At 41.3% G+C, this 22,639-nt stretch overlaps 1 protein-coding gene across 13 annotated transcripts in view; it reads right to left on the reverse strand.

The window, feature by feature from the left end:
• ARHGAP32 (Rho GTPase activating protein 32) overlaps positions 1–22,639 on the reverse strand; it is a 389,933-nt gene that overhangs the window by 31,708 nt on the left and 335,586 nt on the right. For 8 of the 13 annotated variants that reach the window (XM_075190517.1, XM_075190516.1, XM_075190518.1 and 5 more), the window contains 2 exons: positions 19,062–19,189; positions 18,739–18,823 (listed from right to left, as the gene is read on the reverse strand). In XM_075190517.1, the coding sequence (XP_075046618.1) occupies positions 18,739–18,823; positions 19,062–19,189 (213 nt within the window). The remainder of the gene's footprint in view (positions 1–18,738; positions 18,824–19,061; positions 19,190–22,639) is intronic. The other 5 variants (XM_075190519.1, XM_075190513.1, XM_075190511.1 and 2 more) reach the window with 1 other exon arrangement.

Genomic DNA, 22,639 nt, shown 5'->3' on the forward strand with positions numbered 1-22,639 from the left:
TGAAGCAGAAAAGAGAGGACTGGCTTCCGCCCACAGCGGTGTCACTACACAACTGCAATCATCACGGCCGCTTTACGACAAACCTGAAGTTATCTACCATGCATAATGGGACTCTATAACTGTATTACGGTTTTAGTGGATGGACGGGAAAGTATGCGAGTTGGAGAAGAGTTCATTAGAGTAGACTATACAAACAGTTTCCAGGTTGCTGTACACTAGTTGTTAGAATCCGCTCGAGCAGTAAGTGTAAGAATGGGGCTCTGCTATGTGTATTATGGGGGTGCTGCTGTATCTTTTAGCCATCCAAATAGGACTCTACTATGTATATAAGATGTGTCTGTTTCTACATGATGCCTAGTATGCATAGGGGCCATCTGAATGCATCTCTGGCCACTAGAATCGGCTCTGCTTTCTATTCTGGCTGCCAGTCACCATCTTTGTATATGTTATAAGGTGCCCCAGATTCCACAGCCATATAGCAAATACAGTAATAATACCTAAACCAGGTAATACCTAGGTGCGATACACATAGATAAGGTAGTAAATGGCACAATACATCATACTATATGCAGTGTACAACGTAACAGGGACATAAAGACAGGACTGACAGACAAGTGACAAAGGCCCCAGAATGAGTTCTGCTTTATATACTGTCTGCCTGTATGGGATCTCGCTGTACAAACTAGATACCCACAATAACCAATAGAATGGGCCTCTGCTATGTATACCAGTCTCCAGGATGGAGTCTGTTTTGTATCCTAGCTACTAGAGTGAGCTCTGCTTTGTATACTTGCAAAGAGTATTTGATCTGATTTGTATACTAGTTGCAGCTTTCCTATTGGCTGCAAGTATTGAATAGACATGGCTTTGCTAAAGAGGGAGATCTACTGTGAATAGAGTTCTTTACACCCCCTCGCAAACCTGCCAAAATCCAAACATAACATGAGAAGAATTTCTGTCTGGTCAACGTTTCCACAGTTTCTGAAGACATACGCTGTATCTGTATAGTAAGAAACCTGCTTTACCTGGGACGGCCGAGGCGTCTGATCTGCTCCACTGAATGAAAGCAGAGTATAATGTGAATAGTGTGTTTTTGTTAAGTAGGTAAGGAGTCTTTTCTGTTCAGACTGGAACATAACAACTAGAAAATTATTGTTTGGGAACCAATATATTTTGTTGAGTGTGATGGCCATTGTATCTTCATTTCTTGATGAACTTTTAGGCTTACATAACATGTTGCAGGCGTTTATCCTAAATAATTTTTTTTCTGTATGCTTCCAACTGCCAGCCTGTTAAAACACCACATCCACTAAATGTATGATCTAGGCCAACATGTGATAACATACTATGGGGGATGGTATTCTGAAACTGTATATTGATTTCAGAGCTTCATAGACCATATACACCAAGCATGTATCATATATGTGTCTATGAGAATACATTAGCATATATGTCACACTACAAGGTAGTGTACAAAGGTCTAATTATATGTGAGGACAGGTTGGGATCACAGGCTGCAGCAAAGCTACAGGGACATTAATGTACTTCAATGAAGGAGCAAGGACATGCCTCTGATCATCAATTACTAGAGGTGCAAAGTGCCCTGAAAGGCAGCCTTGGTCTCAGTGAGGAAGTCGCATCTTATAATATATCCTCTGACTAGGCTGGAAAATGTCAGAGATTGGGCTCTAATAATGGATGGGAAACATTGTTCAAGAATATCATAAGATGAATAACCATGAATTTTACGTACGACTGCTTGGCAGCGTCCTGAGCCACAATATAACCCAGTAGAGACATAATAGTCACATGTATCATTATTAATGGGAGCAAGGAGACCACTGATGTGTGATTAATATATATCAGAAAGACTCATCTACAGTCTATATGTATCAACACCAACCTGCCCAGAATCTGCTTCATACAATATCCACTCAGTCATATCCTTCTCTAATAAATAGCATTTTGTTCCAGCTTCTGCTCAGAGAGCTTTCTTATTTAAGGGAGTATCACCATTTTATTTGAGCCTATATTTGACATACCACCTCACAACGGATGAGAGAACATGTTCCGTTGTGTTTCCAGCTGATTTCATATTATAATGAACAATGTGTCAGACCTCTAGAGAATCTCCAGGCCTGGACATAATCAGTAAATAAATACATTATACTTTACAAATTTGCTATGTTTTCAATCTGCAGCAAAAATTGAGAATGTCGGAGTCATTGTGTGAGACTCGTAAAACGTAAATTGAAACAAAGAATATCCTGTCTAAGCAGATATTGAAATAGAACATTCAATGGGTTCCTCTTCTGAGTCCACTGACAATTGCTCAGTGACTGGAATGAACTGTGTATAAGAGGAATGGCAGATGTGACGGTTACTCTGATTCTCCCTCTGTGTCAGTGAGAGGCCTCACACGGAGAGAGTCAGAGAATGGTTTACATTAACTGGTGGAAACCTTCTTCACAAATGTGTTCACACAGCTGCTGCTATAACTGAAAACACACCGGGCCAAGTAGGACAAGTCCTGTGCCGGAAGAATGGGGAGAATTCAACACGGAGCTTTATGGCCAAGAAAAACTTCCCCTACTAAACCACTGGGGAACAGTGCTGTCAGGTGGAATGATAGGGTTGTGGCTAGACTTCACGTTTAAAAGGCGGAGTCCTTGTGTCAGCGATACATGTATGTAAATATAAGGAGAGGTACATAGTCACCTTAGCTACAGCAGGGAGGAGTTCTTCATTTAGGTTTAGCAGCACTTAATATATAGAACATAGGTTATACCAAGATGGAGCAGGTTTAACAATGAAAATAAAATCCCAAATCAGCTTTTAACAGTTAGATATCAATGGAGAAACAATAGCGATAGCAGGCTGTGTGTTCTCTATGACTTACTGATCAGTTTGCAGGACACCTGTAGTGGTGAATACTTCCCACTGTCCACTGATGTCACTTGTACAAACTGAAAATGTTGGTTCACGTTTATGTTCAAATATCACAAACCTTCATTACAAATATTCAGTAAAAATGCGCTGTAATCCAAAGCAATCAGATATCTGTCCTTATTTTATGAATCTGATTAGTTATATGGGTTATAGCACCTTTTCTCTATACAACCCCCTCCCGCACTGTGTGTTTTACTCCCTAATAGTTTCAGATGGTTAAAGTGGGACACTGGAGTTCAACAAACACACAATATAGGTGCTCACCCACGCCCCATTATCGCTGGTGCATTTCTGCACAATAATTCTGCCCAACTGTCAGTCACTCTCTGTCTGTTGGATTAGAATAGCTCCTCGCTCCTAAAATGGCAGCCTACTGCAGAGAAGTCAGAGAATGATGGACATATATCTAATTATGTATTAATACTCCAGTTTTTTATTATTTCATGCATATTATTCAGCCTCTTGTATATATTCATAGTGAGTTTTCTTTCTCTTTAATAACTTGTGTAAATCTTGAGGAAAGTGATCATGCTGGAAGGTATGTAACATACACGTAGAATATAACAGACACAAACGCTTCCTCAGGGACCTAAAAAATGCAAAATTTAATAGATTTGTGTTATAAAAACAAGACCCTCTGGTGGTTCTACCCGCTCATAAAACCTTACTGGAAGGCCATTCATTAACGAATGCATCAGGTTACCGGCACTGCTGTCCCCATCCAGCCTTCTCTCTGATTAACCACAACAGCATCCCGAGTGTACGGGGCCCTGTATGTGTCATGGCCCTCGTATCGGTCCACTGGAAACCCTCAGACCCTCCCACATCACTGGTTACATGATGGCAGACTCCAGGCTCACACATGGATCCCACAGCTAAAGTATATCCACAACTATTAACCAACTGGTAGAGAAACTTTTAAGTCACTGGAAATTAGGTTAAGCTTCTATTTTTCCTGGACAACAGCAGAGATTCCTCCTCCTCGCTCTTCTATATACTTCTGCTTTTATAATAAATCTCTGGGACAGAAATCCTCATCTTGCCGATGTCACCCATTTATCTCCCTAGAAAATTGCATCTATCAGCCAGGCTAATCTTAGGAGACGTGAAGACCCCATTATATATTTGGTACAGGGAGCTTTGTGCACAGCTGTATATTTATTATTCTTTATATGGCGCCACAAGGTTTCCGCAGCGCCATACAAAATACAAATACAGTACAAACAGTAGACCGAACAAGGTACAACAGTACAAAGTAAAACAAGTATAACCAAGACTTCAATATCTTCAAGCATAGCAAGTAAAGTGTCGTAGGAGAAGAAGAAATGGTATTGAGACTGTAGGAAAGAGGGCCCAGCTCGTAAGAGCTTACATACTAAAGGGAGAGGAAACAGACAGTAAGCCGAGGAGACAGGGAAGTGGGGAGACCATGGATGGAGAAGGTTAGGTGGATGGCTGGTAGGAACAGATGGGTTTGAGAGCCCGTTTGAAGGTGCTGAGATTAGGGGACAGACAGAGGGAAGTCATTTCAGTGGATGGGTGCAGCACGGGAGAAGTCATGAATTCTGGCGTGGGATGAGGTAATCACTGCGAAGGAGAGGTGACGGTCATTGGCCAAGCGCAAGGAATGGGCGGAGGTGCGGATGGAGAGGAGGTTAGAGATATAAGGGGCAATGTCGTGGGAGATGGCCTTGTAAGTGACAATGAAGAGTTTAAAGAGGATTCTGTAGGGGAAAGGGAGCCAGTGTAGGGCAAGGCAGAAAGGGTAGGCAGAAGAGGAGCAGAGTGAAAGAAAGATAAGTCTCACAGCCGCATTAAGAATACAGTGAAGGGGAAAGAGATGGAAGGGGGGCTTGTCGGTGAGAAGATTACAGTAATCGAGATGGGAGGCATCCTGAGAAAGGAAGAGCCGGGTGTGGGCAATATTCTATACTAGTTGGAAGTGACAGGATTGAATGTGGGGGGTAAAAGAGAGGAAGGAGTTAAGGGTGACACCAACGCAGCGGAGTTGGGGAACAGGAGAGATGGTGGTGTTATTAACAGTGATGGAAAGATCACAGTGGTGTGAAGATTTAGAATGAGGGAAAAAGTGAGTTCACTTTTAGCAATGTTGATTTTGAGAAAATGTGAATACATCTAGGGGGAGATCGTGGAAAGGCAGTCAGAGACATGAGAGAGGATGGGGGGGTCAGGGGAAGAGATGTAGAGTTGCATGTCATCGGCATAGAGGTGGTACTGGAGACCAGAGGAAGGGATGAGTTCGTCCAGGGAGGTAGAGTACAGTGAGAAAAGAGGAGGGTCAAGAACAGAGCCCTGAGGTACTCCAACGGGGAGGGCGGAGTGGGGGTGAGAATGAGTCAGGAGTGGAAACAGAGAAGGAGTGGTTTTCAAGGTAAGAGGTGAACCATGTGAGGATAGAGCCAGAGAGAAAGAATGGTCTGCAGAAAAAGGGGGGGGGGGTGAACGGTGTCAAAGGTCGCAGAGAGGTCCAAGAGAATGAGCAGCTAGAAATGGCCCAAAGGAGATCATTGGTAACTTTGGCCAGGGCGATTTCAGTGGAGTAGAGGGGGCAGAATCCAGATTGAAGGGGGTCGAGGAGGGAGTTAGCAGAGAGGTGACTGGAAAGGCGGTTACAGACAATCTGCTCGAGTAGTTTGGAGTCAAAGGGGAAAAGTGATATGAGGTGGTAGTTAGCGAGAGAGGTGGGGTAAAGGTTAGGTTTGTAAAGAATGGGGGAGATAAGGGTGTGTTTGAAGGAGGAAGGGACAATGCTAGTGGAGAGTGACAGATTGAAGAGGTGTGCAAGGTGGGAGCAGGCAGTGGGGGAGAGGAAGCAAAGAAGAAAAGAAGGGATGAGATCCAGTTGGCAGGTAGATGGAGGAGAAGAAAGAAGGAGAGAGTTGACTTCATCATCGAGCACCAGAGTTAGTTGGTGGAGGAAAGTGGAATGTTGCGGTGGCTAGAGTGTGAGACAAAGAGGCGATGGATAGCCTCAAGTTTAGAGGAGAAAAAGGAGGCAAAGTCGGTGTATAGGGGGAGCGGGATGGGAGAGGGAGGAGGAGAGAGTTAAACGTGGCAAAGCGGTAGCAGGGATTGGAGGACTGAAAAGAAATGAGGGATTTAAAGAGGGATTGTTTGGCAAGGGAGAAGGCGGAACTGTAGGAGGAGAGGATAAACTGAATGTGAAGGAAATTGGCCATGGAGCGAGATGTCCTCCAGAGGTGTTCCTTCAGAAGTGTGCTCACACTGCTGAAGTAGGTAAATTTAGAGTGCCAAGGTTGGGGTAGCCGACTGTGGTGGTTGACAGAAGAGGCTGGGGCAAGAGCATCCAGATCAGTGATAGTACAGGACACAAGAGCTGCCAGTCAGCAAACAAGGATTATTTGATACATAATGTGGTCTGGAAAGAAGAGGTGTACCTGCTAAATGTTGACGTTTTGGACACCGACATTGCGCTTCCCCTGTACTGATTCACCCCATCCTGCACTTTCCCAAATGCGGTTTGTATTTATATAAAAGCTTAATGTGTCCGGGTGTGACACAAATGCAAAGACTGCAACAGTGGAAAGTGAAAGAGGGTGTCTTAGGTCTCCCATTGCTTGAAGTCCCTGGTGATGTCACATCATAGAGTTCTGTCTATACCATCCCCATTCAAAAAGTGATCCTGCCTGCATGCAAGTCATTCATTTTCCTGGCTGTGTATGCACACTAGGATTAGTAATGGAAGGAACAGCATCAATGATCACAGTCTGATCAAAATTATACTACTGTCATTCTAATGTATATCTACCAACATTTCAAATGGCCACTACCAATCAGCTATGAAATGACACTCTCTTGATCTTCACTTACCCTGGCAAATGATCATACAGCCCAGCTTACTATACAGTGCTATAAACACCAAAACATATTAAATCCAGCCCCAATACACAGGACGCTATTTTCTGTCCATGTCTCTGGCTGAGTGACAGACCACATACTAATGTGTGTTCCAGAGGAAGGAGAATCAGTGAGCAAGTGGATTACAACGGATCAGGTTTGTCCTTAAAGATACAGAGCTGTGTCTGTTCCAAGAGTTGTGGATTCAATCTGTGCTGTACTAAAATAACATTAGGAAGCCTGGTAATGTGACACCTGGAGACGTTTATGAAAAATAGTTCACAGGAAAAAGACAAAATCCAGTTTGGCTGATAGGGGTTACAGCATATTTTTCCTGCAATTCCAAGTGACTCACTTTTCTCTGTGTCTTCTCACAGCGGCCCTGGTTATTACAATGGGGAGAGGTAAAGGGGTTCATGTTGAGTTGGGGTACGCCTGTTTACTCAGCATAAAATACAAAAATGTGTACTGTGCATGCCCACAAACAATGGCGTACGCCTACATCTGTATACAGATTTGGTACTTGTAGCCGGATCAATTGTGGGTGACTGAGGGCAGATGCAAATACACGTTGATGATGATGATGCAATTTCTGATTAACGGATTGTGAATTCACCTCTGAAGCCGAGAGGTTTTCTTTATTGATCACGCCTATATGATATGATTTCGTGGATGTATTTTTTTAAAAAAAAAAAAAATTAAAGCTTATTTTTTTTGAAGGCATATGTGATATGTGTATAAGTCACCAATATGTAAACTGGACAATTGTATAACAAAGGGATCAGTCGCATATATCATAAAATAAAGCACTATGTTTTCATGTACAGCAGCAGTAGAGCATTATGGGTTCAGCACATTGTAACGTAATCTGAGGTTCCAGAATCAGAGCTCCCCAATTCTCCCCCAGCTCTTCCATCCACAAGTGTAATAGCCACTAATCTTCCATCTGATGGGGAATCACATTTTCCTATATGAATGATTCCCACCCTTCCTGTGAGTGGATTGCATCGCTTGTCATCCTTTCTATTGATTTGTTTCTTCCCTGTAGTATTAGCTGGAGTAAAGCTGATTAAACCAATAAAAGCGTCTCCTGCGGTAGCCTTGTAAGCGGGTCCTTCTGTGGTTGTATAATTACACTGACTGGCACTGAACCATCACTAAACATTCCCATGGGACCTGCATGCCAGACATATATAGATTACCAGACATTACATTATTACATACCTAGTTATGTCTTTAAACATTTATCATGAACCCTGTAATGTCTCTAAATATTCCCTAAATAAACTGAAAATTATATGTTTACCAATAACCTACCTACCTAATGGTTCAATAAATATCTTGTTCTCTTTTACCCTTTAATATTGTAGTAAACTATTATTTTCAGTTCAATGTATAGGTTGAAATATCCTTTAATGATATTTTAAAGCTCCCCTGGGGGTACACATGCCACGTTAAGAAACTATGCATTAGAGGGTGAGATCTAGAAACCAAACACATACAATGGAGGCTGGGCTCTATAAACCAAACCAATACAACAACCTGTAAGTCAAGCATACAGAATGGAGGCTGAGATCTATACACCAAACCAATACAACAGAGGCTGGAACCTGTAAGTCAAGCATACAGAATGGAGGCTGGGATCTACAAACCAACCATATACATCAGAGGCTACAATTTACATGCAAATCTATACAATGCAGGTACAAAACAGAGATCTGGGACTGATAAGCCAAAGGTATACAATTGAGGCTGGGATCTACAAGCCAACCATATACATCAGATGCTTTAATGTATGTACAAATATATACATTACAGGCTGCAATTTACAGACAGATGCAATAGAGGTTGTGATATACAAGTAAAAAACATACATTATAAGCTGTGCTCCTCATTACTGACGTCACTTTCCCAACAGTTTATGGTATAATTTGATGCAGGAGCAGAAGTTAAATTAGTAGGGAGACATTTCAGTGATTACTATGGTTACATATATGGCACACTGTATTGTGCATTCATTGAGAATTTTACATAATTTCTTATTTTAATTATTTGACAAAACAGCGTTAGTTGTTGCACATGTATATAGTTTATAAACATGAAATATACACAAGAACCCATAAACGTGTGTAACAGGCCAGGAACAAGTATTGTGCTGATGCAGAAATATCACATTAAGACAACACTATCCCATATGCCAGTATTTCCCTGAAACTTTCAGTCTGCAGCACAGGAAATGATGACTAAATTGTTTTAACCCTGTGAGGCTGCACAGAAATGTGAATACCACTGAGGGAGCACATTCTCTCAGATTTCTCACAAATATCACACATCTGCGTTAAAATCCACCCTTAAGTAAACGCTCCTGAGGAATAGCCGAAGATTCAGGAATATTAGACAGACAATTACAAGAGGTGAATCTGGGGATATGTACAATTCCCTGGCGCCTACGTGGACCCCCCCGGTGGGATGTCACCTACACACAATACAAGACAGGTCACTGGACGCATCTTGTGCTGCAGATGAATCCTTTGTTTCTACAGAGCTGGATCCTGCTTGGAAGGACGTGTTTATTTCTGCAAATATTTGGCGTACAAGACAAAGGCTGAGCGGTAATGTCACTTACCTCCAACACGAAGCGCTATTCTCTGCATGAAGAGGGGGTTACCTTGTGCAGGCCCCAGGTCTTCCAACTCCTGGCTGCAGGAGACATTGGAGGAAGCAGCAACCTACTACAGATCACGTTATGGAATCTTCTGTTCCGTTAGCCCTTGGATACAAATGGACGACAGCTTGTAACTCTATTTCTCCTGTGTCCTGTCTGCTGCTTGCACACTGGCAATTTCATGCTCAATTTGTACTACAGAAAAATCAGCAGCGATCTCTCTTCTACTCGCTCACTCTCTAGCTGGCTGCAGGGGTCCCAGAGGACATGCTCAGGAGCTGAGAAACAGGGAGGGGGGGAGGATGGGAGGGGATAATAAGGATGCCGAGCCTCTCTCCTCCGCTCCATCATGATACCAGACAACAAACAGTCTACATTCAACCATCCAATGACCATTTTATTTCACTCTGACTGTCAAAGGGAATAAAATCTAACAAGTAAATTAATTTCCTGACATTCAGAGGTTTTAAAGAGAATGTCTCTTATTGCAAGATTTGGGTAAAAACTGGAATTTAGAGAATCACCCACATACTTAGTACAGTGTAGACACAGCGGAGTATAAGATACGTATTACACACCTAATCCAGACATCCCCGTTTCCAGGTTCATGCTCAATCTATGCTCCTAACCAAATCACACAAACAGTCCTGGATACGTACATTAATCATAGCCAGACGCAGCCTGGTTTATTAGGTAGTGTGTACTCCAAGCCTAATCCTCATAACCCCAGTACCTACAGCCCACCAGCCCGGTACCCCAAATCCATATTACCTCCCCCTGTACAGAAGCATTGTGAGTGGTCGACCAGAGAACTGTATTCTATACTCACCATGTCTGTAAATTCATCTGAAGACATAGAGACATTTAATAACAAATTCACAACAGTACTGTCACTAGCCGATCGTCTCAGCACGCAAAAGGGTGGAGGATACATTTTGTGTACGTACAGACAAGACTCACAGACTTGGTTAAACACCCGAGTCATTAAGGAGAGTAAAGAGAAAAAAAAGGAGTAACTTTGCACCTGAGCAAAACCATGTTGGCATTGGAGAGGGAGGCAAATTTCAAATGTGGGGACAGGTTTAGAGTTGTGGCAGGGTCTGTCGTAGACCAAATTTACAATTCAGTGTTATACTAAAGCTAACAAGTATGTTTGTGCTACAAAAAAAAAGCAGCCAGTATTTTCCTTACATGAAAAATAATAAACTAATAAGCACCCCTTGCATTGTAACATGGTTTATCCAGGAGAAAACTTACTCCTTTTTTTGCCTTACTTTCCTTAGTGACTCAGGCCCTACATGTTTCCTGGCAATCCAGTGTGTAAGTCAGGTCCACAGCAGCTATAGTTTCTTGTTTTACCATCATTTCTGCTCCAGTGGTTTCATTTTTATTGTAGTAATTGGCTTTCCATGTACTACTAGTATGATTTACAGATTTATGGATGGGTAAAAAAAACACGACTATCTACAGTAAAGGGCTTACATTACTTTTAAGGTTTAAACTAGAACAAGATTATACAATATAGTGCAACTGTATTTCTAAATGATTTAACAACAATTGTAAGAAAAATTAAGAGAGCTAAATAATACATAGCAAGGTAGCCCATATTGGACATTAGACTAAACCAAAGCCTGTGTAATGCTGAATAGTATGTAATACTACTGTCTACCACATTGAGCTCCGGTGCTCGCTCTAACTCATTATGGAAGGGGGAAGGAAGGGAGCGACAATGCACAGAAGAATGAAGCATTGTGGGTCTTAGAAAGTGCTTTCCAATCTAGAGGTGCCCAGTGCAGTTTGGTGAATTAACAAATAGGTGTGGACCAATGACGTCACAGCAAATATGAAATAAAATAACACTTATGCCATCATTTCTATTGTGACCGAGCTTTCCGTCTGCATTCTGGCTATAAGTCTTTTGAGAAGGGAGGAAATACTCCTTCCATCCATAGTATACGATTGTACTCCAGCTTTCTTTCTCCCTCTGCCAGTTCCACATAGCCAGGATAATTAGTGACAACGCTGGACTGGAGGTTAGTACAGACATTACAGTCATTGTCTCTTATCCACTGGTTTATTTGCAGCAAGGTTTCTATTGTAGGAATACTACATAAGTTTATTCAGTTATGGGATTGAATCCAGAGTAGATCAATAATACACACTGTTATAACATACTGGAATGTTGTATCTAAAACTCTGCACACATATATTTATTAGCAGTCTGTAACACAAGCTGCCCTTTAACAAATCTAACGTTCATAACTACATGTCATCATCATAACTGCACAGAGAATTGATGTTTTATTATAAACATTCAAAACCATTTTGATTTTATTATTGTTTTGGGATAAATTTAAAATCTAGGACTCATTATAAAAGAGCATTAACATACACAGAGTAAATGCCTCACACACCAATGTACCAAAACAAACATTATTCACTGTGTTTTTCTAGTCCTGAACATACATAGTGCACCCAGCAGTAAACCACGGAAGTGACTACAATACATTCATTTGTCTCTATGACCCTAAGATCACGATCTCCCCCTCAATCCCCCTTCAGGGGTGAAACCAGAGCCAGGAAAGTATAAAGCCCAGTGTGCAGTGTGTACCGGACCCTCATAAACTGTTACTCAGAGCAGTAAACCTGTCCCCCAGCAGCTGGACGGTGACCCTCTCTCTCCCAATATCTTATGTTCAGGAGGGTTGTTACTAGGTGATATATACATCATTATATTAAACCTTACTCAGCACATTCATTCTCTTTATATTATAAATCTCTGACTGTATATAATGTAACAACATTACACAACAGAAATGCTGACTAGGCTATGGATACATATAGACTACTACCCCCTTGTGTAAATGTGCCCTGGGGTACTTCGCTGTCGTGTCGTAGTCATGGTAACACTGCAATAAGACGGTAAATGCAGTGATGCAGAACCATCATCTACACATCCCCCGATATACTCAGCACACAGAGGGGACTATGAATATGATCAGCACCAGGTCAGCTCTTACAGATTGCTAACCCAGTATACCTCATAGCATCGCAGTGTCATACTGAACACAATTTATTATAAAACACATCTGCAGACCCCACATAATGCTGAAACACAAAGTAATAACAACAAGGAAAATGCCTCTTCTCTGCGAAGCCATGGTCCTATTTTTGCAGGTAGCAGCAGCTTCGCTGGCCAAGATGGTGGCTGCAGACTGTCGCTCTTCTATCAGGAGGAGGTATATATATTCTTGCTGAATGTTGGCTACTCAGAGACATGTGCAAAGCACAAATGCAGCTTGAGCAATGAGCCTCAACTGGCAGAGGCTGCATGTCTCCACTTCCCTGGGTGTCTGCAGGGTCTTCTTACCCCATGAAAACAAATGTATTTTTGCTCTCCTGACTAGGGATTGACTGTATGCCACCATTATGTTCAGTGGAATGTCTTTTGTGCCAACCAGGAATATACAATGTAGGAAAGTGCATTTAATGTGAAGAAATGTGACTCATGAAATAAAGACGGACATCCACTCACTCCCCGAGAGCAGGAGAACAGAAGGAAAACTTATAACCAATTAAGGTGGGTGATAGTAGCAGCACATACCACTTATCAGTCACAAATGACCACGCAGTGCGACGGTGGAACGAGGCGTGTACCTCTGTATGCGCACAGCAGACAAATGTGATACAGCTCTGTACATTGTTCCACCCCAGGAGATGATGGTATAGTACATTAAATATAATCTTTATCTATCATCGGGATGTACCTGGTGTGTCAGGTCAGAACTTCTAGATAACTAATACACCACCTAGACAATGAGTTTATCAGAGGATAAAGCATCTATACAGGTGACAATTGGGGAGTGGGGGCATTATACAGAGGGGTAAGTGAAGGCTGGAGGCACAGCGGGGCTCATGCTCGCTGAAAGAGTTAATGGACATAGCCACAGTTAGTCAGCTTGACACGGTGCCGATATTGGAGTAGGAAGCAGGAATTCCCTGGCAGAAAGCTCGGAAAACCTTTTGACAGTGAAGTACTTCCTTTTCCTGGCCACAGAAGAGCAATAAGGTCATAATCTCTCTGTACGTCTTCAATTCATTCAGGGCAATAGGTTAACTTATTTTACACTGTTCATCACTCTGTACGAGCCCCGTACGTACCAAGTCCCACTAACAGGACAGAGCTGGACAGGCTACAGTGACAGCAACAGTCCCAAAAATTGTCTGTCTGCCAACAGCTCAGAGAACGGGGCCCGTCTGGGACAGATTTGTAACGATAGTATATCTGGGCCCCTGCATGATTACTATGTGACCATCTCCGGTACCAATATAAAGTGTAGTCCTCTAATAAACAGAATTATTACAGAAATCACAGTACAGCAGAATAGGATAAGTAAAAATCTAAGAAAAAAAAACACCCCAATAAGATATTATATATTTAATTAAAATAAAATCTGATGCTGCAGAGGAGAATATAAATTACGTACCTGTATAGTGCTCCCCACCCTTATATCACATGACGCAAACATATAGATTATGCAGGGGTACGCTGAACCCCCCCCAGTATACCATATAAGCACTAAAACAGTCACATTGCTATATTTACTGTATAATGAACAATTGTGGTTTGAGATAAGAAGAACAACAGACAACTGTCCTGTTGTTTATATCCCTGTGCTGATCACATTAATAGTACAGCGTGTTCTGTACTTAAATATTGGGACAATTCAAGCCAGATGCTTTAAGTACCAGGTGGTAAAGGTCACACAGACTGATCTGTTCTAAAGTCCCAGGTGTGTGTGTGTGTATGTGCCTAGAATACTGAATTTGGGGCCATATATAGCTTTAGGTGACAATTGTCAGGGACATTCTGAAATAACTTGATTGGATCCTAGGGTTCATTCATTGTTCCCCTATAAGCACGTGAATCACTACAATCAGTGGGGGAATGTGACTGTCTGACATCACAAAAAACCTCTGTGATGTCACTCAGCTTTGGTATCAAAGTCACTGCTTGGTAACGATCAGCCGAGAGTGAGCTGTATATTATACACATACAGTCAAGTCCATAAATATTGGGACATCGACACAATTCTCATATTTTGGGCTCTATACACCACCACAATGGATTTGAAATGAAACTAACAGGATGGGCTTTAACTGCAGACTTCCAGTTTTAACTTGAGGGTATTTACATCCTAATCAGGTGAACAGTGTAGGAATTACAACGGTTTCTATATGTGCCTCCCACTTTTTAAGTGACCAAAAGTAATGGGACAATTGACTCAAAACCTATTTCATGGACATGTGTGGGCTATTCCCTCATTATTTCATCATCAATTAAGCAGGTAAAAGGCCTGGAGTTGATTCTAGGTGTGACATTTGCATTTGGAATCTGTTACTGTCGACTCTCAATATGAGATCCAAAGAGCTGTCACTATCAGTGAAGCAAGCCATCATTAGGCTGAAAAATCAAAACAAACCCATCAGAGAGATAGCAAAAACATTAGGTGTGGCCAAATCAACTGTTTGGAACATTCTTAAAAAGAAAGAACGCACCGGAGAGCTCAGCAACACCAAAGGACCCGGAAGACCACGGAAAACAACTGTGGTAGATGACAGAAGAATTTTTTCCCTGGTGAAGAAAAGCCCTTCACAACAGTTGGCCAAATCAAGAAGACTCTCCAGGAGGTAGGTGTATATGTGTCAAAGTCAACAATCAAGAGAAGACTTCACAAGAGTGAATATAGAGGGTTCACCACAAGATGTAAACCATTGGTGAGCCACAAAAACAGGAAGACCAGATTAGAGTTTGGCAAACTACATATAAAAAAGCCATTACAGTTCTGGAACAACATCCTATGGACAGAGGAGACAAAGATCAACTTGTAACAGAGTGATGGGAAGAGAAGAGTATGGAGAAGGAAAGGAACTGCTCATGTTCCAAAACATACCACCTCATCAGTGAAGCATGGTGGTGGTAGTGTCCTGGCATGGGGATGTATGGCTGCCAATGGAACTGGTTCCCTTGTATTTATTGATGATGTGACTGCTGACAAAAGCAGCAGGATGAATTCTGAAGTGTTTTGGGCAAAATTATCTGCTCATATTCAGTCAAATGCTTCAGAACTCATTGGACGGCGCTTAACAGTGCAGACGAGTTTTTTAAGGCTAACAAGTGTAATGTTATGCAATGGCCAAGTCAATCACCTGACCTGAATCCGATTGAGCTGCATTTCACTTGATGAAGACAAAACTGAAGGGAAAATGCCCCAAGAACAAGCAGGAACTGAAGACATTTGCAGTAGAGGCCTGGCAGAGCATCACCAGGGATGAAACCCATCGTCTGGTGATGTCTATGCGTTCCAGACTTCAGGCTGTAATTGACTGCAAAGTATTTGCAACAAAGTATTAAAAAGTGACAATTTGATGTAGGATTGTTTAGTTTGTCCCATTGCTTTTGGTCCCTTAAAAAGTGGGAGGCACATATAGAAACCGTTGTAATTCCTATACTGTTCACCTAATTTGGATGTAAATTCCCTCAAATTAAAGCTGAAAGTCAGCAGTTCAAGCACATCTTGTTAGTTTCATTTCAAATCCATTGTGGTGGTGTATAGAGCCCAAAATATGAGAATTGAGTCGATGTCCCTATATTTATGGACTTGACTGTATTTGAGATATGTATGAAAATGTAATTGAACTACATTCAACTTGAGAAATCTGCGCTTCTCACGCAGAGCGCTGTACGTCCCTGCTGGAGAGCAGCAACAAGAACAAGCTGACCATAAGCTGCCTATTAGGAAGTACATATAGATACTATATAGATATCATAGATACAAATACGCAGTAATGTAAAACAATTCAAATTATTGCTTTGTTTATATTACATGTTAAAAACAAATATTTTCTGAATTTATACAATGGTCCCTTGTCATAATATACAGTGGAAACCTCTAGGTTCTGTACACGTCCTGTGAAACTCCCCTAATAGCTCCATTACCAATGTGGGATACGATACAGACCAAAACCAATGAAGTTTCCATCCCTTTGGGCCAATCTGACGCCTATAGTCGGTGACTATACTGTCCTGATGTTGGCGTGTCCTATGAGGCGGCTGTGATCGGGAGCTTACTTACTTCATCTATGTAAATACATTTATGTGTGTAAATAAACCAGTGTAACATTAAAATGTCCAAATATGACAAAGTAAAAACAGCTCCGACATCCACTTATTCTTGTCACAATGTATAATGAGGGTATTTAGTATTTATTGAGTCAGAAGGAAGGATTCAGCGGTGTGACAGAACAACCCCTGTGTACGACTAATATGTGCTCTCCTCCAATTGATGACTGTCCATGCCCCTGTATTATATACCATGTGACTGTGTAGTTGTAGTGTGACCCCCCTGGGAACAAATGATTCTCCGGGTACAGATCTGGTAACATGCTGAGCTGCGATATGAAGTACACTGGCCTCTTTGCAGTATAGATCTTGTCCATCTACTAGTGGACCAGGGATAGAACAGGAATGAATTGCAAACATCAATCTGCACTTAGATCAATACTTCTGTAAACTTAATTACAGCCGCAAATTGGCAAACACTGTTCTCGAGCGCTGAATATCAATGAAAGCAGCTGCTGTATGAGCACAATTCTTATTCTGGTACAGTCCAGGCTGATCTGCCAGCATCTTATTATAGCTGGATATAAGGATGAGGACAGGATGAGGGTCAGCATTACAGCCCCTATTTAAAAGATCTTTGTTACGGCCGCATAATTGTAAATAGGGGCTATGTAATCAAATAAATAACGTTACTGCAGTGATATTAACTGTACAGGTGAAGATTCATTGTGTTATAAGCACCAGAGACTCAGGGAATGGGGTTATATTCTATCCCCTCTAGACTCCAGTACGTTTACAGCGCCCTCTGGTGGTTACTAACATTACAGTCAGTGATGTGACAAGCCATGAAACCTCCCATGTCTGGACAGGAAGCAGACTACATAGGGGAAGATCTATCAAAAGTTGCATTTGACCAAATCCACTATTTTAAGTGATTTACAGGGCAATTTGTAATTAAATTAATCTATTTAAAGGCAAATCGCCAAGTCAATCTTCAAACTTTCAAATAAACAGATCTCCATTTATCCCATAAAATGCATTGTGCAGACAAAATCACCAAGGAAGTTTCCGAATATGATCTAATGAGTGAGCTATCCAATTCATTTCAACAGACAATGCATTTCAATGGCCCACAGAAACACACTGCAAATTAAAACAGGTGGGAAAATGCTTCCTTAACTAAATATATATATTTAAAAACATGATTAATTACTGCTGTCAAACTACAACATGGAGTTAGGGAGACGTGGGTGTAAACATTGGGGATCAGGGAGACACTGGTGTAAACTTTAGGGGGTCAGGGAGACTCGGGTGTAAACATTGGGGATCAGGGAGACACTGGTGTAAACTTTAGGGGGTCAGGGAGACTCGGGTGTAAAGGTTGGGGGTCAGGGAGACACTGGTGTAAACTTTAGGGGGTCAGGGAGACTCGGGTGTAAAGGTTGGGGGTCAGGGAGACACTGGTGTAAACGTTGGGGGTTAAGGCAGACGTGGGTGTAAACGTTGGGAGGGGGGTCAGGGAGACGCGGGTGTAATATACATAATGTGTGATTGTAGCAGAGAGTATGTAGCTTCCTATATTACATATCCACAATATCACCACTGAAAGAGGGGGTATAAATACAGCTGTTACATATAAACCACTTATAACACATTATTTTAGTAATTACATGAGCATCCTATATCTGGCCATACATTTGTGCACTATGGTCATAACCTAACCTGGAATGTAACACACACACTGCCCCCTAGTGGCCGGATGTAGCAGATGCCATGCTTAATGGTTTTACTCTCGCTGCTCTGATGTGTGCGCTCCATATGGAGAGAGAAGCTTATGGAACAGATAAATCTCCTACTCCTTGAACGTTGCCTGAAGCCTGGGACATTAGTGTAAGCCGGTAGTTAGCTGACCTTATGAAAGATGGAAGTAACTAACTGAGCGGAGAGGATGCGAGGACGAGGTGATGTCATGTACAGGGAAGGAGACTACATAACAGAGAAGACTTGTTCTTACATTGTTTCTTCTATGATGGAAATAGTACATAACGATTACGGAGAGGACGTACTACATATATTCCCGGTACTCAGAGTCTCTGGCTGTTATCATGCGGCAAAGTCTTACCTGCACACTGCCGAAGTCTACGTTCTCGTAGTGGAAATGTGCGCACTCTGCCAGCTTGGGGAAGTGACCTTTACTGAACGATATTCTGGGGAAATAAAGTTATATTATAATTACATTATATGTTACAGAACAGTATCCGTACACCTGCCACGTACATTCAGATATTACACATTTACATAAAAAGCATCAATTCACTGTACTCACACTAATAGCATGAAGAATTCTTCTATCACATACATGTTCTACCTCAGTATAAAACGTCTCACATCTGCCACATTTAATGGACACAGAAATGATTCTATACAAAGAGAAACAGAACTCACTTCTTGACGTTTTTGACCTTCATGCTGGCGGTATTTCCGCAGGAGCGCATTGGGAGCTCTGCGGCGATGGGGATCTCTCCAGGAACCGGGATGTCTGCTCCGCGTGCCTGCCAACAGGAATAAACCATCTATTAGAAACAAATGTGACAGAAAGCATTTCATTATAGATAATTACCAAACTTGTGGTTTCTGGAGGTGGATTGCCTTATTAATAGGGGGTGCGGACAGGAAATTACGTACTTCCTTATCTGACTCTCATGCACATACTGTCCCTTTAAGATTAGAAATATTAACACTATATAAATGAATCAATCCACAAACTATGAAATACATACACAATATAAAAATCACTCATTAAAAGGAACCTGTTTTGTGTCGCTGTGTACTACAATGAGCATGGTAATACAGAGGATTGTCTGAGGGGGTCAGATAGGAGATTGTAGCCAATTGTGGACAATCTCCAGGGACCCTGATGTTCCCAGCTAAATCTATAAAAAAGAGAAGCATTGAAAGACGCCCGAATATCAGCAGTAGCACATTCTCCAATCACCACACATACAGGGGGGAAACGCCTGTAACCAAATCACCACAACGCCAGCCGAGAAGAGAAGCAGCGTGTACACTGTTCTATAGTGACACAACATGTCACAGACATCACTGCTCGTATAATAAGCAAAATGTAGCAGAATAACTGTCTGCACAACATACAGCATATAAACTACATTCATACAGTTACTGCATTACTGTTCCATTTCCAGATTATACAGAATTGTATCATATGCTACACCTGAACCATCAGAACGGACCTCAGGTTAAATACATCTTGTATGAAGGTCTCATGCAGACTAAAAACCTGTAAAGTAATTGATTGACCTGCAGCACAGTGAGAGCAATCACAATCTATGTCAGGTATCCACCAGCAGATGGCAGCAATCCAGCAAACTGTGCTACAGTCTGGGCCCTTTACAGAGGTAGGACATCAAATTAATGAGGCTTACAATGAGAAGCCCTGAAAAAATGCAGAAAGAAGTGCACCTGTGAGTACCCAGCTTCACACAACGTATTCCATCCATCTATGCTGCACTGCTAAGTACTCCATTATGCTAGAAGTTGCGTTATTTGCTCAACAATTTTATATCTACCACCTCCATTGCCCACCCACCCTATTTGTGTCTCCCCCCTTCCTTTGTAAGCTCTCAGGAGCAGGTCCATCCTTCCTCCTGCTCTCCATCACCCTCTGTACCTGTAAGATGTAAGCTCTCCAAATTATTGACACTTTTTAGACGTACTTAGAAATAATTACATTACATTACAAGGAGGTGATTCTCCTTCACTTTAAAACTGAACTCACCTGTGGTGCCTGCAATATAAATATCACTCATTAAACGAGCTTGAAAAGAGAAAAGGGGTCATTCTCCTGTTTTGTGTCGCTGTGTACTACAATGAGCATAGAAAGACCGTTTATACTGTTATTATACCACCTATACTGTTGTTATACCGCCTGTACTGTTATTATACCATCTATACTGTTAGTATACCGCCTGTACTGTTATTAAACCACCTATACTGTTGTTATACCGCCTGTACTGTTGTTATACCGTTTATACTGTTATTATACCACCTATACTGTTGTTATACCGCCTGTACTGTTGTTATACCGTTTATACTGTTATTATACCACCTATACTGTTATTATACCACATATACTGTTATTATACCACCTATACTGTTATTATATCACCTATACTGTTATTATACCGCCTGTACTGTTGTTATACCGTTTATACTGTTATTATAGCACCTATACTGTTATTATACCGTTTATACTGTTATTATACCACCTATACTGTTGTTATACCGCCTGTACTGTTGTTATACCGTTTATACTGTTATTATACCACCTATACTGTTATTATACCACCTATACTGTTGTTATACCGCCTGTACTGTTATTATACCGCCTGTACTGTTATTATACCGCCTGTACTGTTATTATACCGCCTGTACTGTTATTATACCACATATACTGTTATTATACCACCTATACTGTTGTTATACCGCCTGTACTGTTATTATACCATCTATACTGTTAGTATACCGCCTGTACTGTTCTTATACCACCTATACTGTTATTATACCACCTATACTGTTGTTATACCGCATGTACTGTTATTATACCGTTTATACTGTTAGTATACCGTCTGTAATGTTATTATACCACCTATACTGTAATTATACCACCTATACTGTTATTATACCACCTATACTGTTATACCGTTTATACTGCTATTATACCGCCTATAATGTTACTGCCTATACTGTTACTATAACAACTATACTGTTATCATACTGACTATACTATTATACCACCTATAATGTTATACTGCATATAATATTATTATACTGCATATAATATTAGCAAAGTGATTATAATACACAGGACTGTGCCTATAATTGTATTATGCTGACTACAGTGGAGGAGCTAGCATGGGTTGAGGGGGTAAATCTGCTACAGGGCTTGGAGATAAGGGGGTCCCACCTTATAATGAGGGGGCCCCCTCATTATCTCCCAATGCTAACCCTCTTCACAGAAAAGATTAGAGGGGACTGGAGTCCTCAGCGCGGCCGCATATCCGCATGGAGAGCAGGAAGAAACAGAGATTTGTCTGAGGGGTTCAGACAGGAGATTGTGGACAATCTCCAGGGACCCTCTGTATGTAATATTATTAGGTAGTTTAGGACACATGGCACTGTAGCCAACCCCCCTGGAAAGAGAAAACCTGTATGAAGATTGCCGGGCAGCATTGCCTGAATGGTGGGGAAACCACCTTGATCAATTGCCAAACAGATTGAAGCCGACCTTCAGACACAAGGTACAACAGTTTCATCACACACCATCATCACCAACTCAATGACAGCAGGTTATATGGCAGGAGGCCCAGGAGAGCCCCACTGGTGACAGAGACATATGAAAGCCTGACCAGAGTTTGCCTAAACCCACCTGAACAAGACAAATTCCTTTTGGGAGAATGTCCTCTAGACAGATGAGACCAAAGTAGAGCATTTTGGTAAAGAACACCTTCCCTTCAGTCTAAAGTGGAGGTGGTGATTGGTCTTTTTTAGGGGCTTGTAGTTAGTCAACAGCTGCAGTCAGCTGGTAGAGAAAGTGCAGAACTGATTTTGGAAATGATAATATGTTTAACATAGTTGATTAGTGTTGTCCCAAAACCTTCAGTATGTAATTTCTTGTATATTTAGGAATGAATGTTGCCATGCCAATTTTATTTGGGGGCAATTGTGTAGGATTATTGACTTTTCTGTTTTTGTTTGGATGTAGTTTAATACACAATGATAACATTTTCAGCAGGAAAATAGAATGTAAGGTATCGTATAGGTAATACAATTGCTATTAACTTTTCTTATTCTGTAGAAAAACTACAAAATTTGAATAGAAGATTGTTTGCATTGTGTTTTATGTCAAGTGTATAGTTACAAAAAAAGCTTGGGGTAAGAATTCTTAGCATTTAAAGCTATATACAACATTATTTGTACTCTGTTTTATGTAAGAATTTAATTAA

Source organism: Mixophyes fleayi, chromosome 11, assembly GCF_038048845.1.
Source record: "Mixophyes fleayi isolate aMixFle1 chromosome 11, aMixFle1.hap1, whole genome shotgun sequence".
In the NCBI taxonomy this organism is placed as follows: Eukaryota; Metazoa; Chordata; class Amphibia; order Anura; family Limnodynastidae; genus Mixophyes; species Mixophyes fleayi.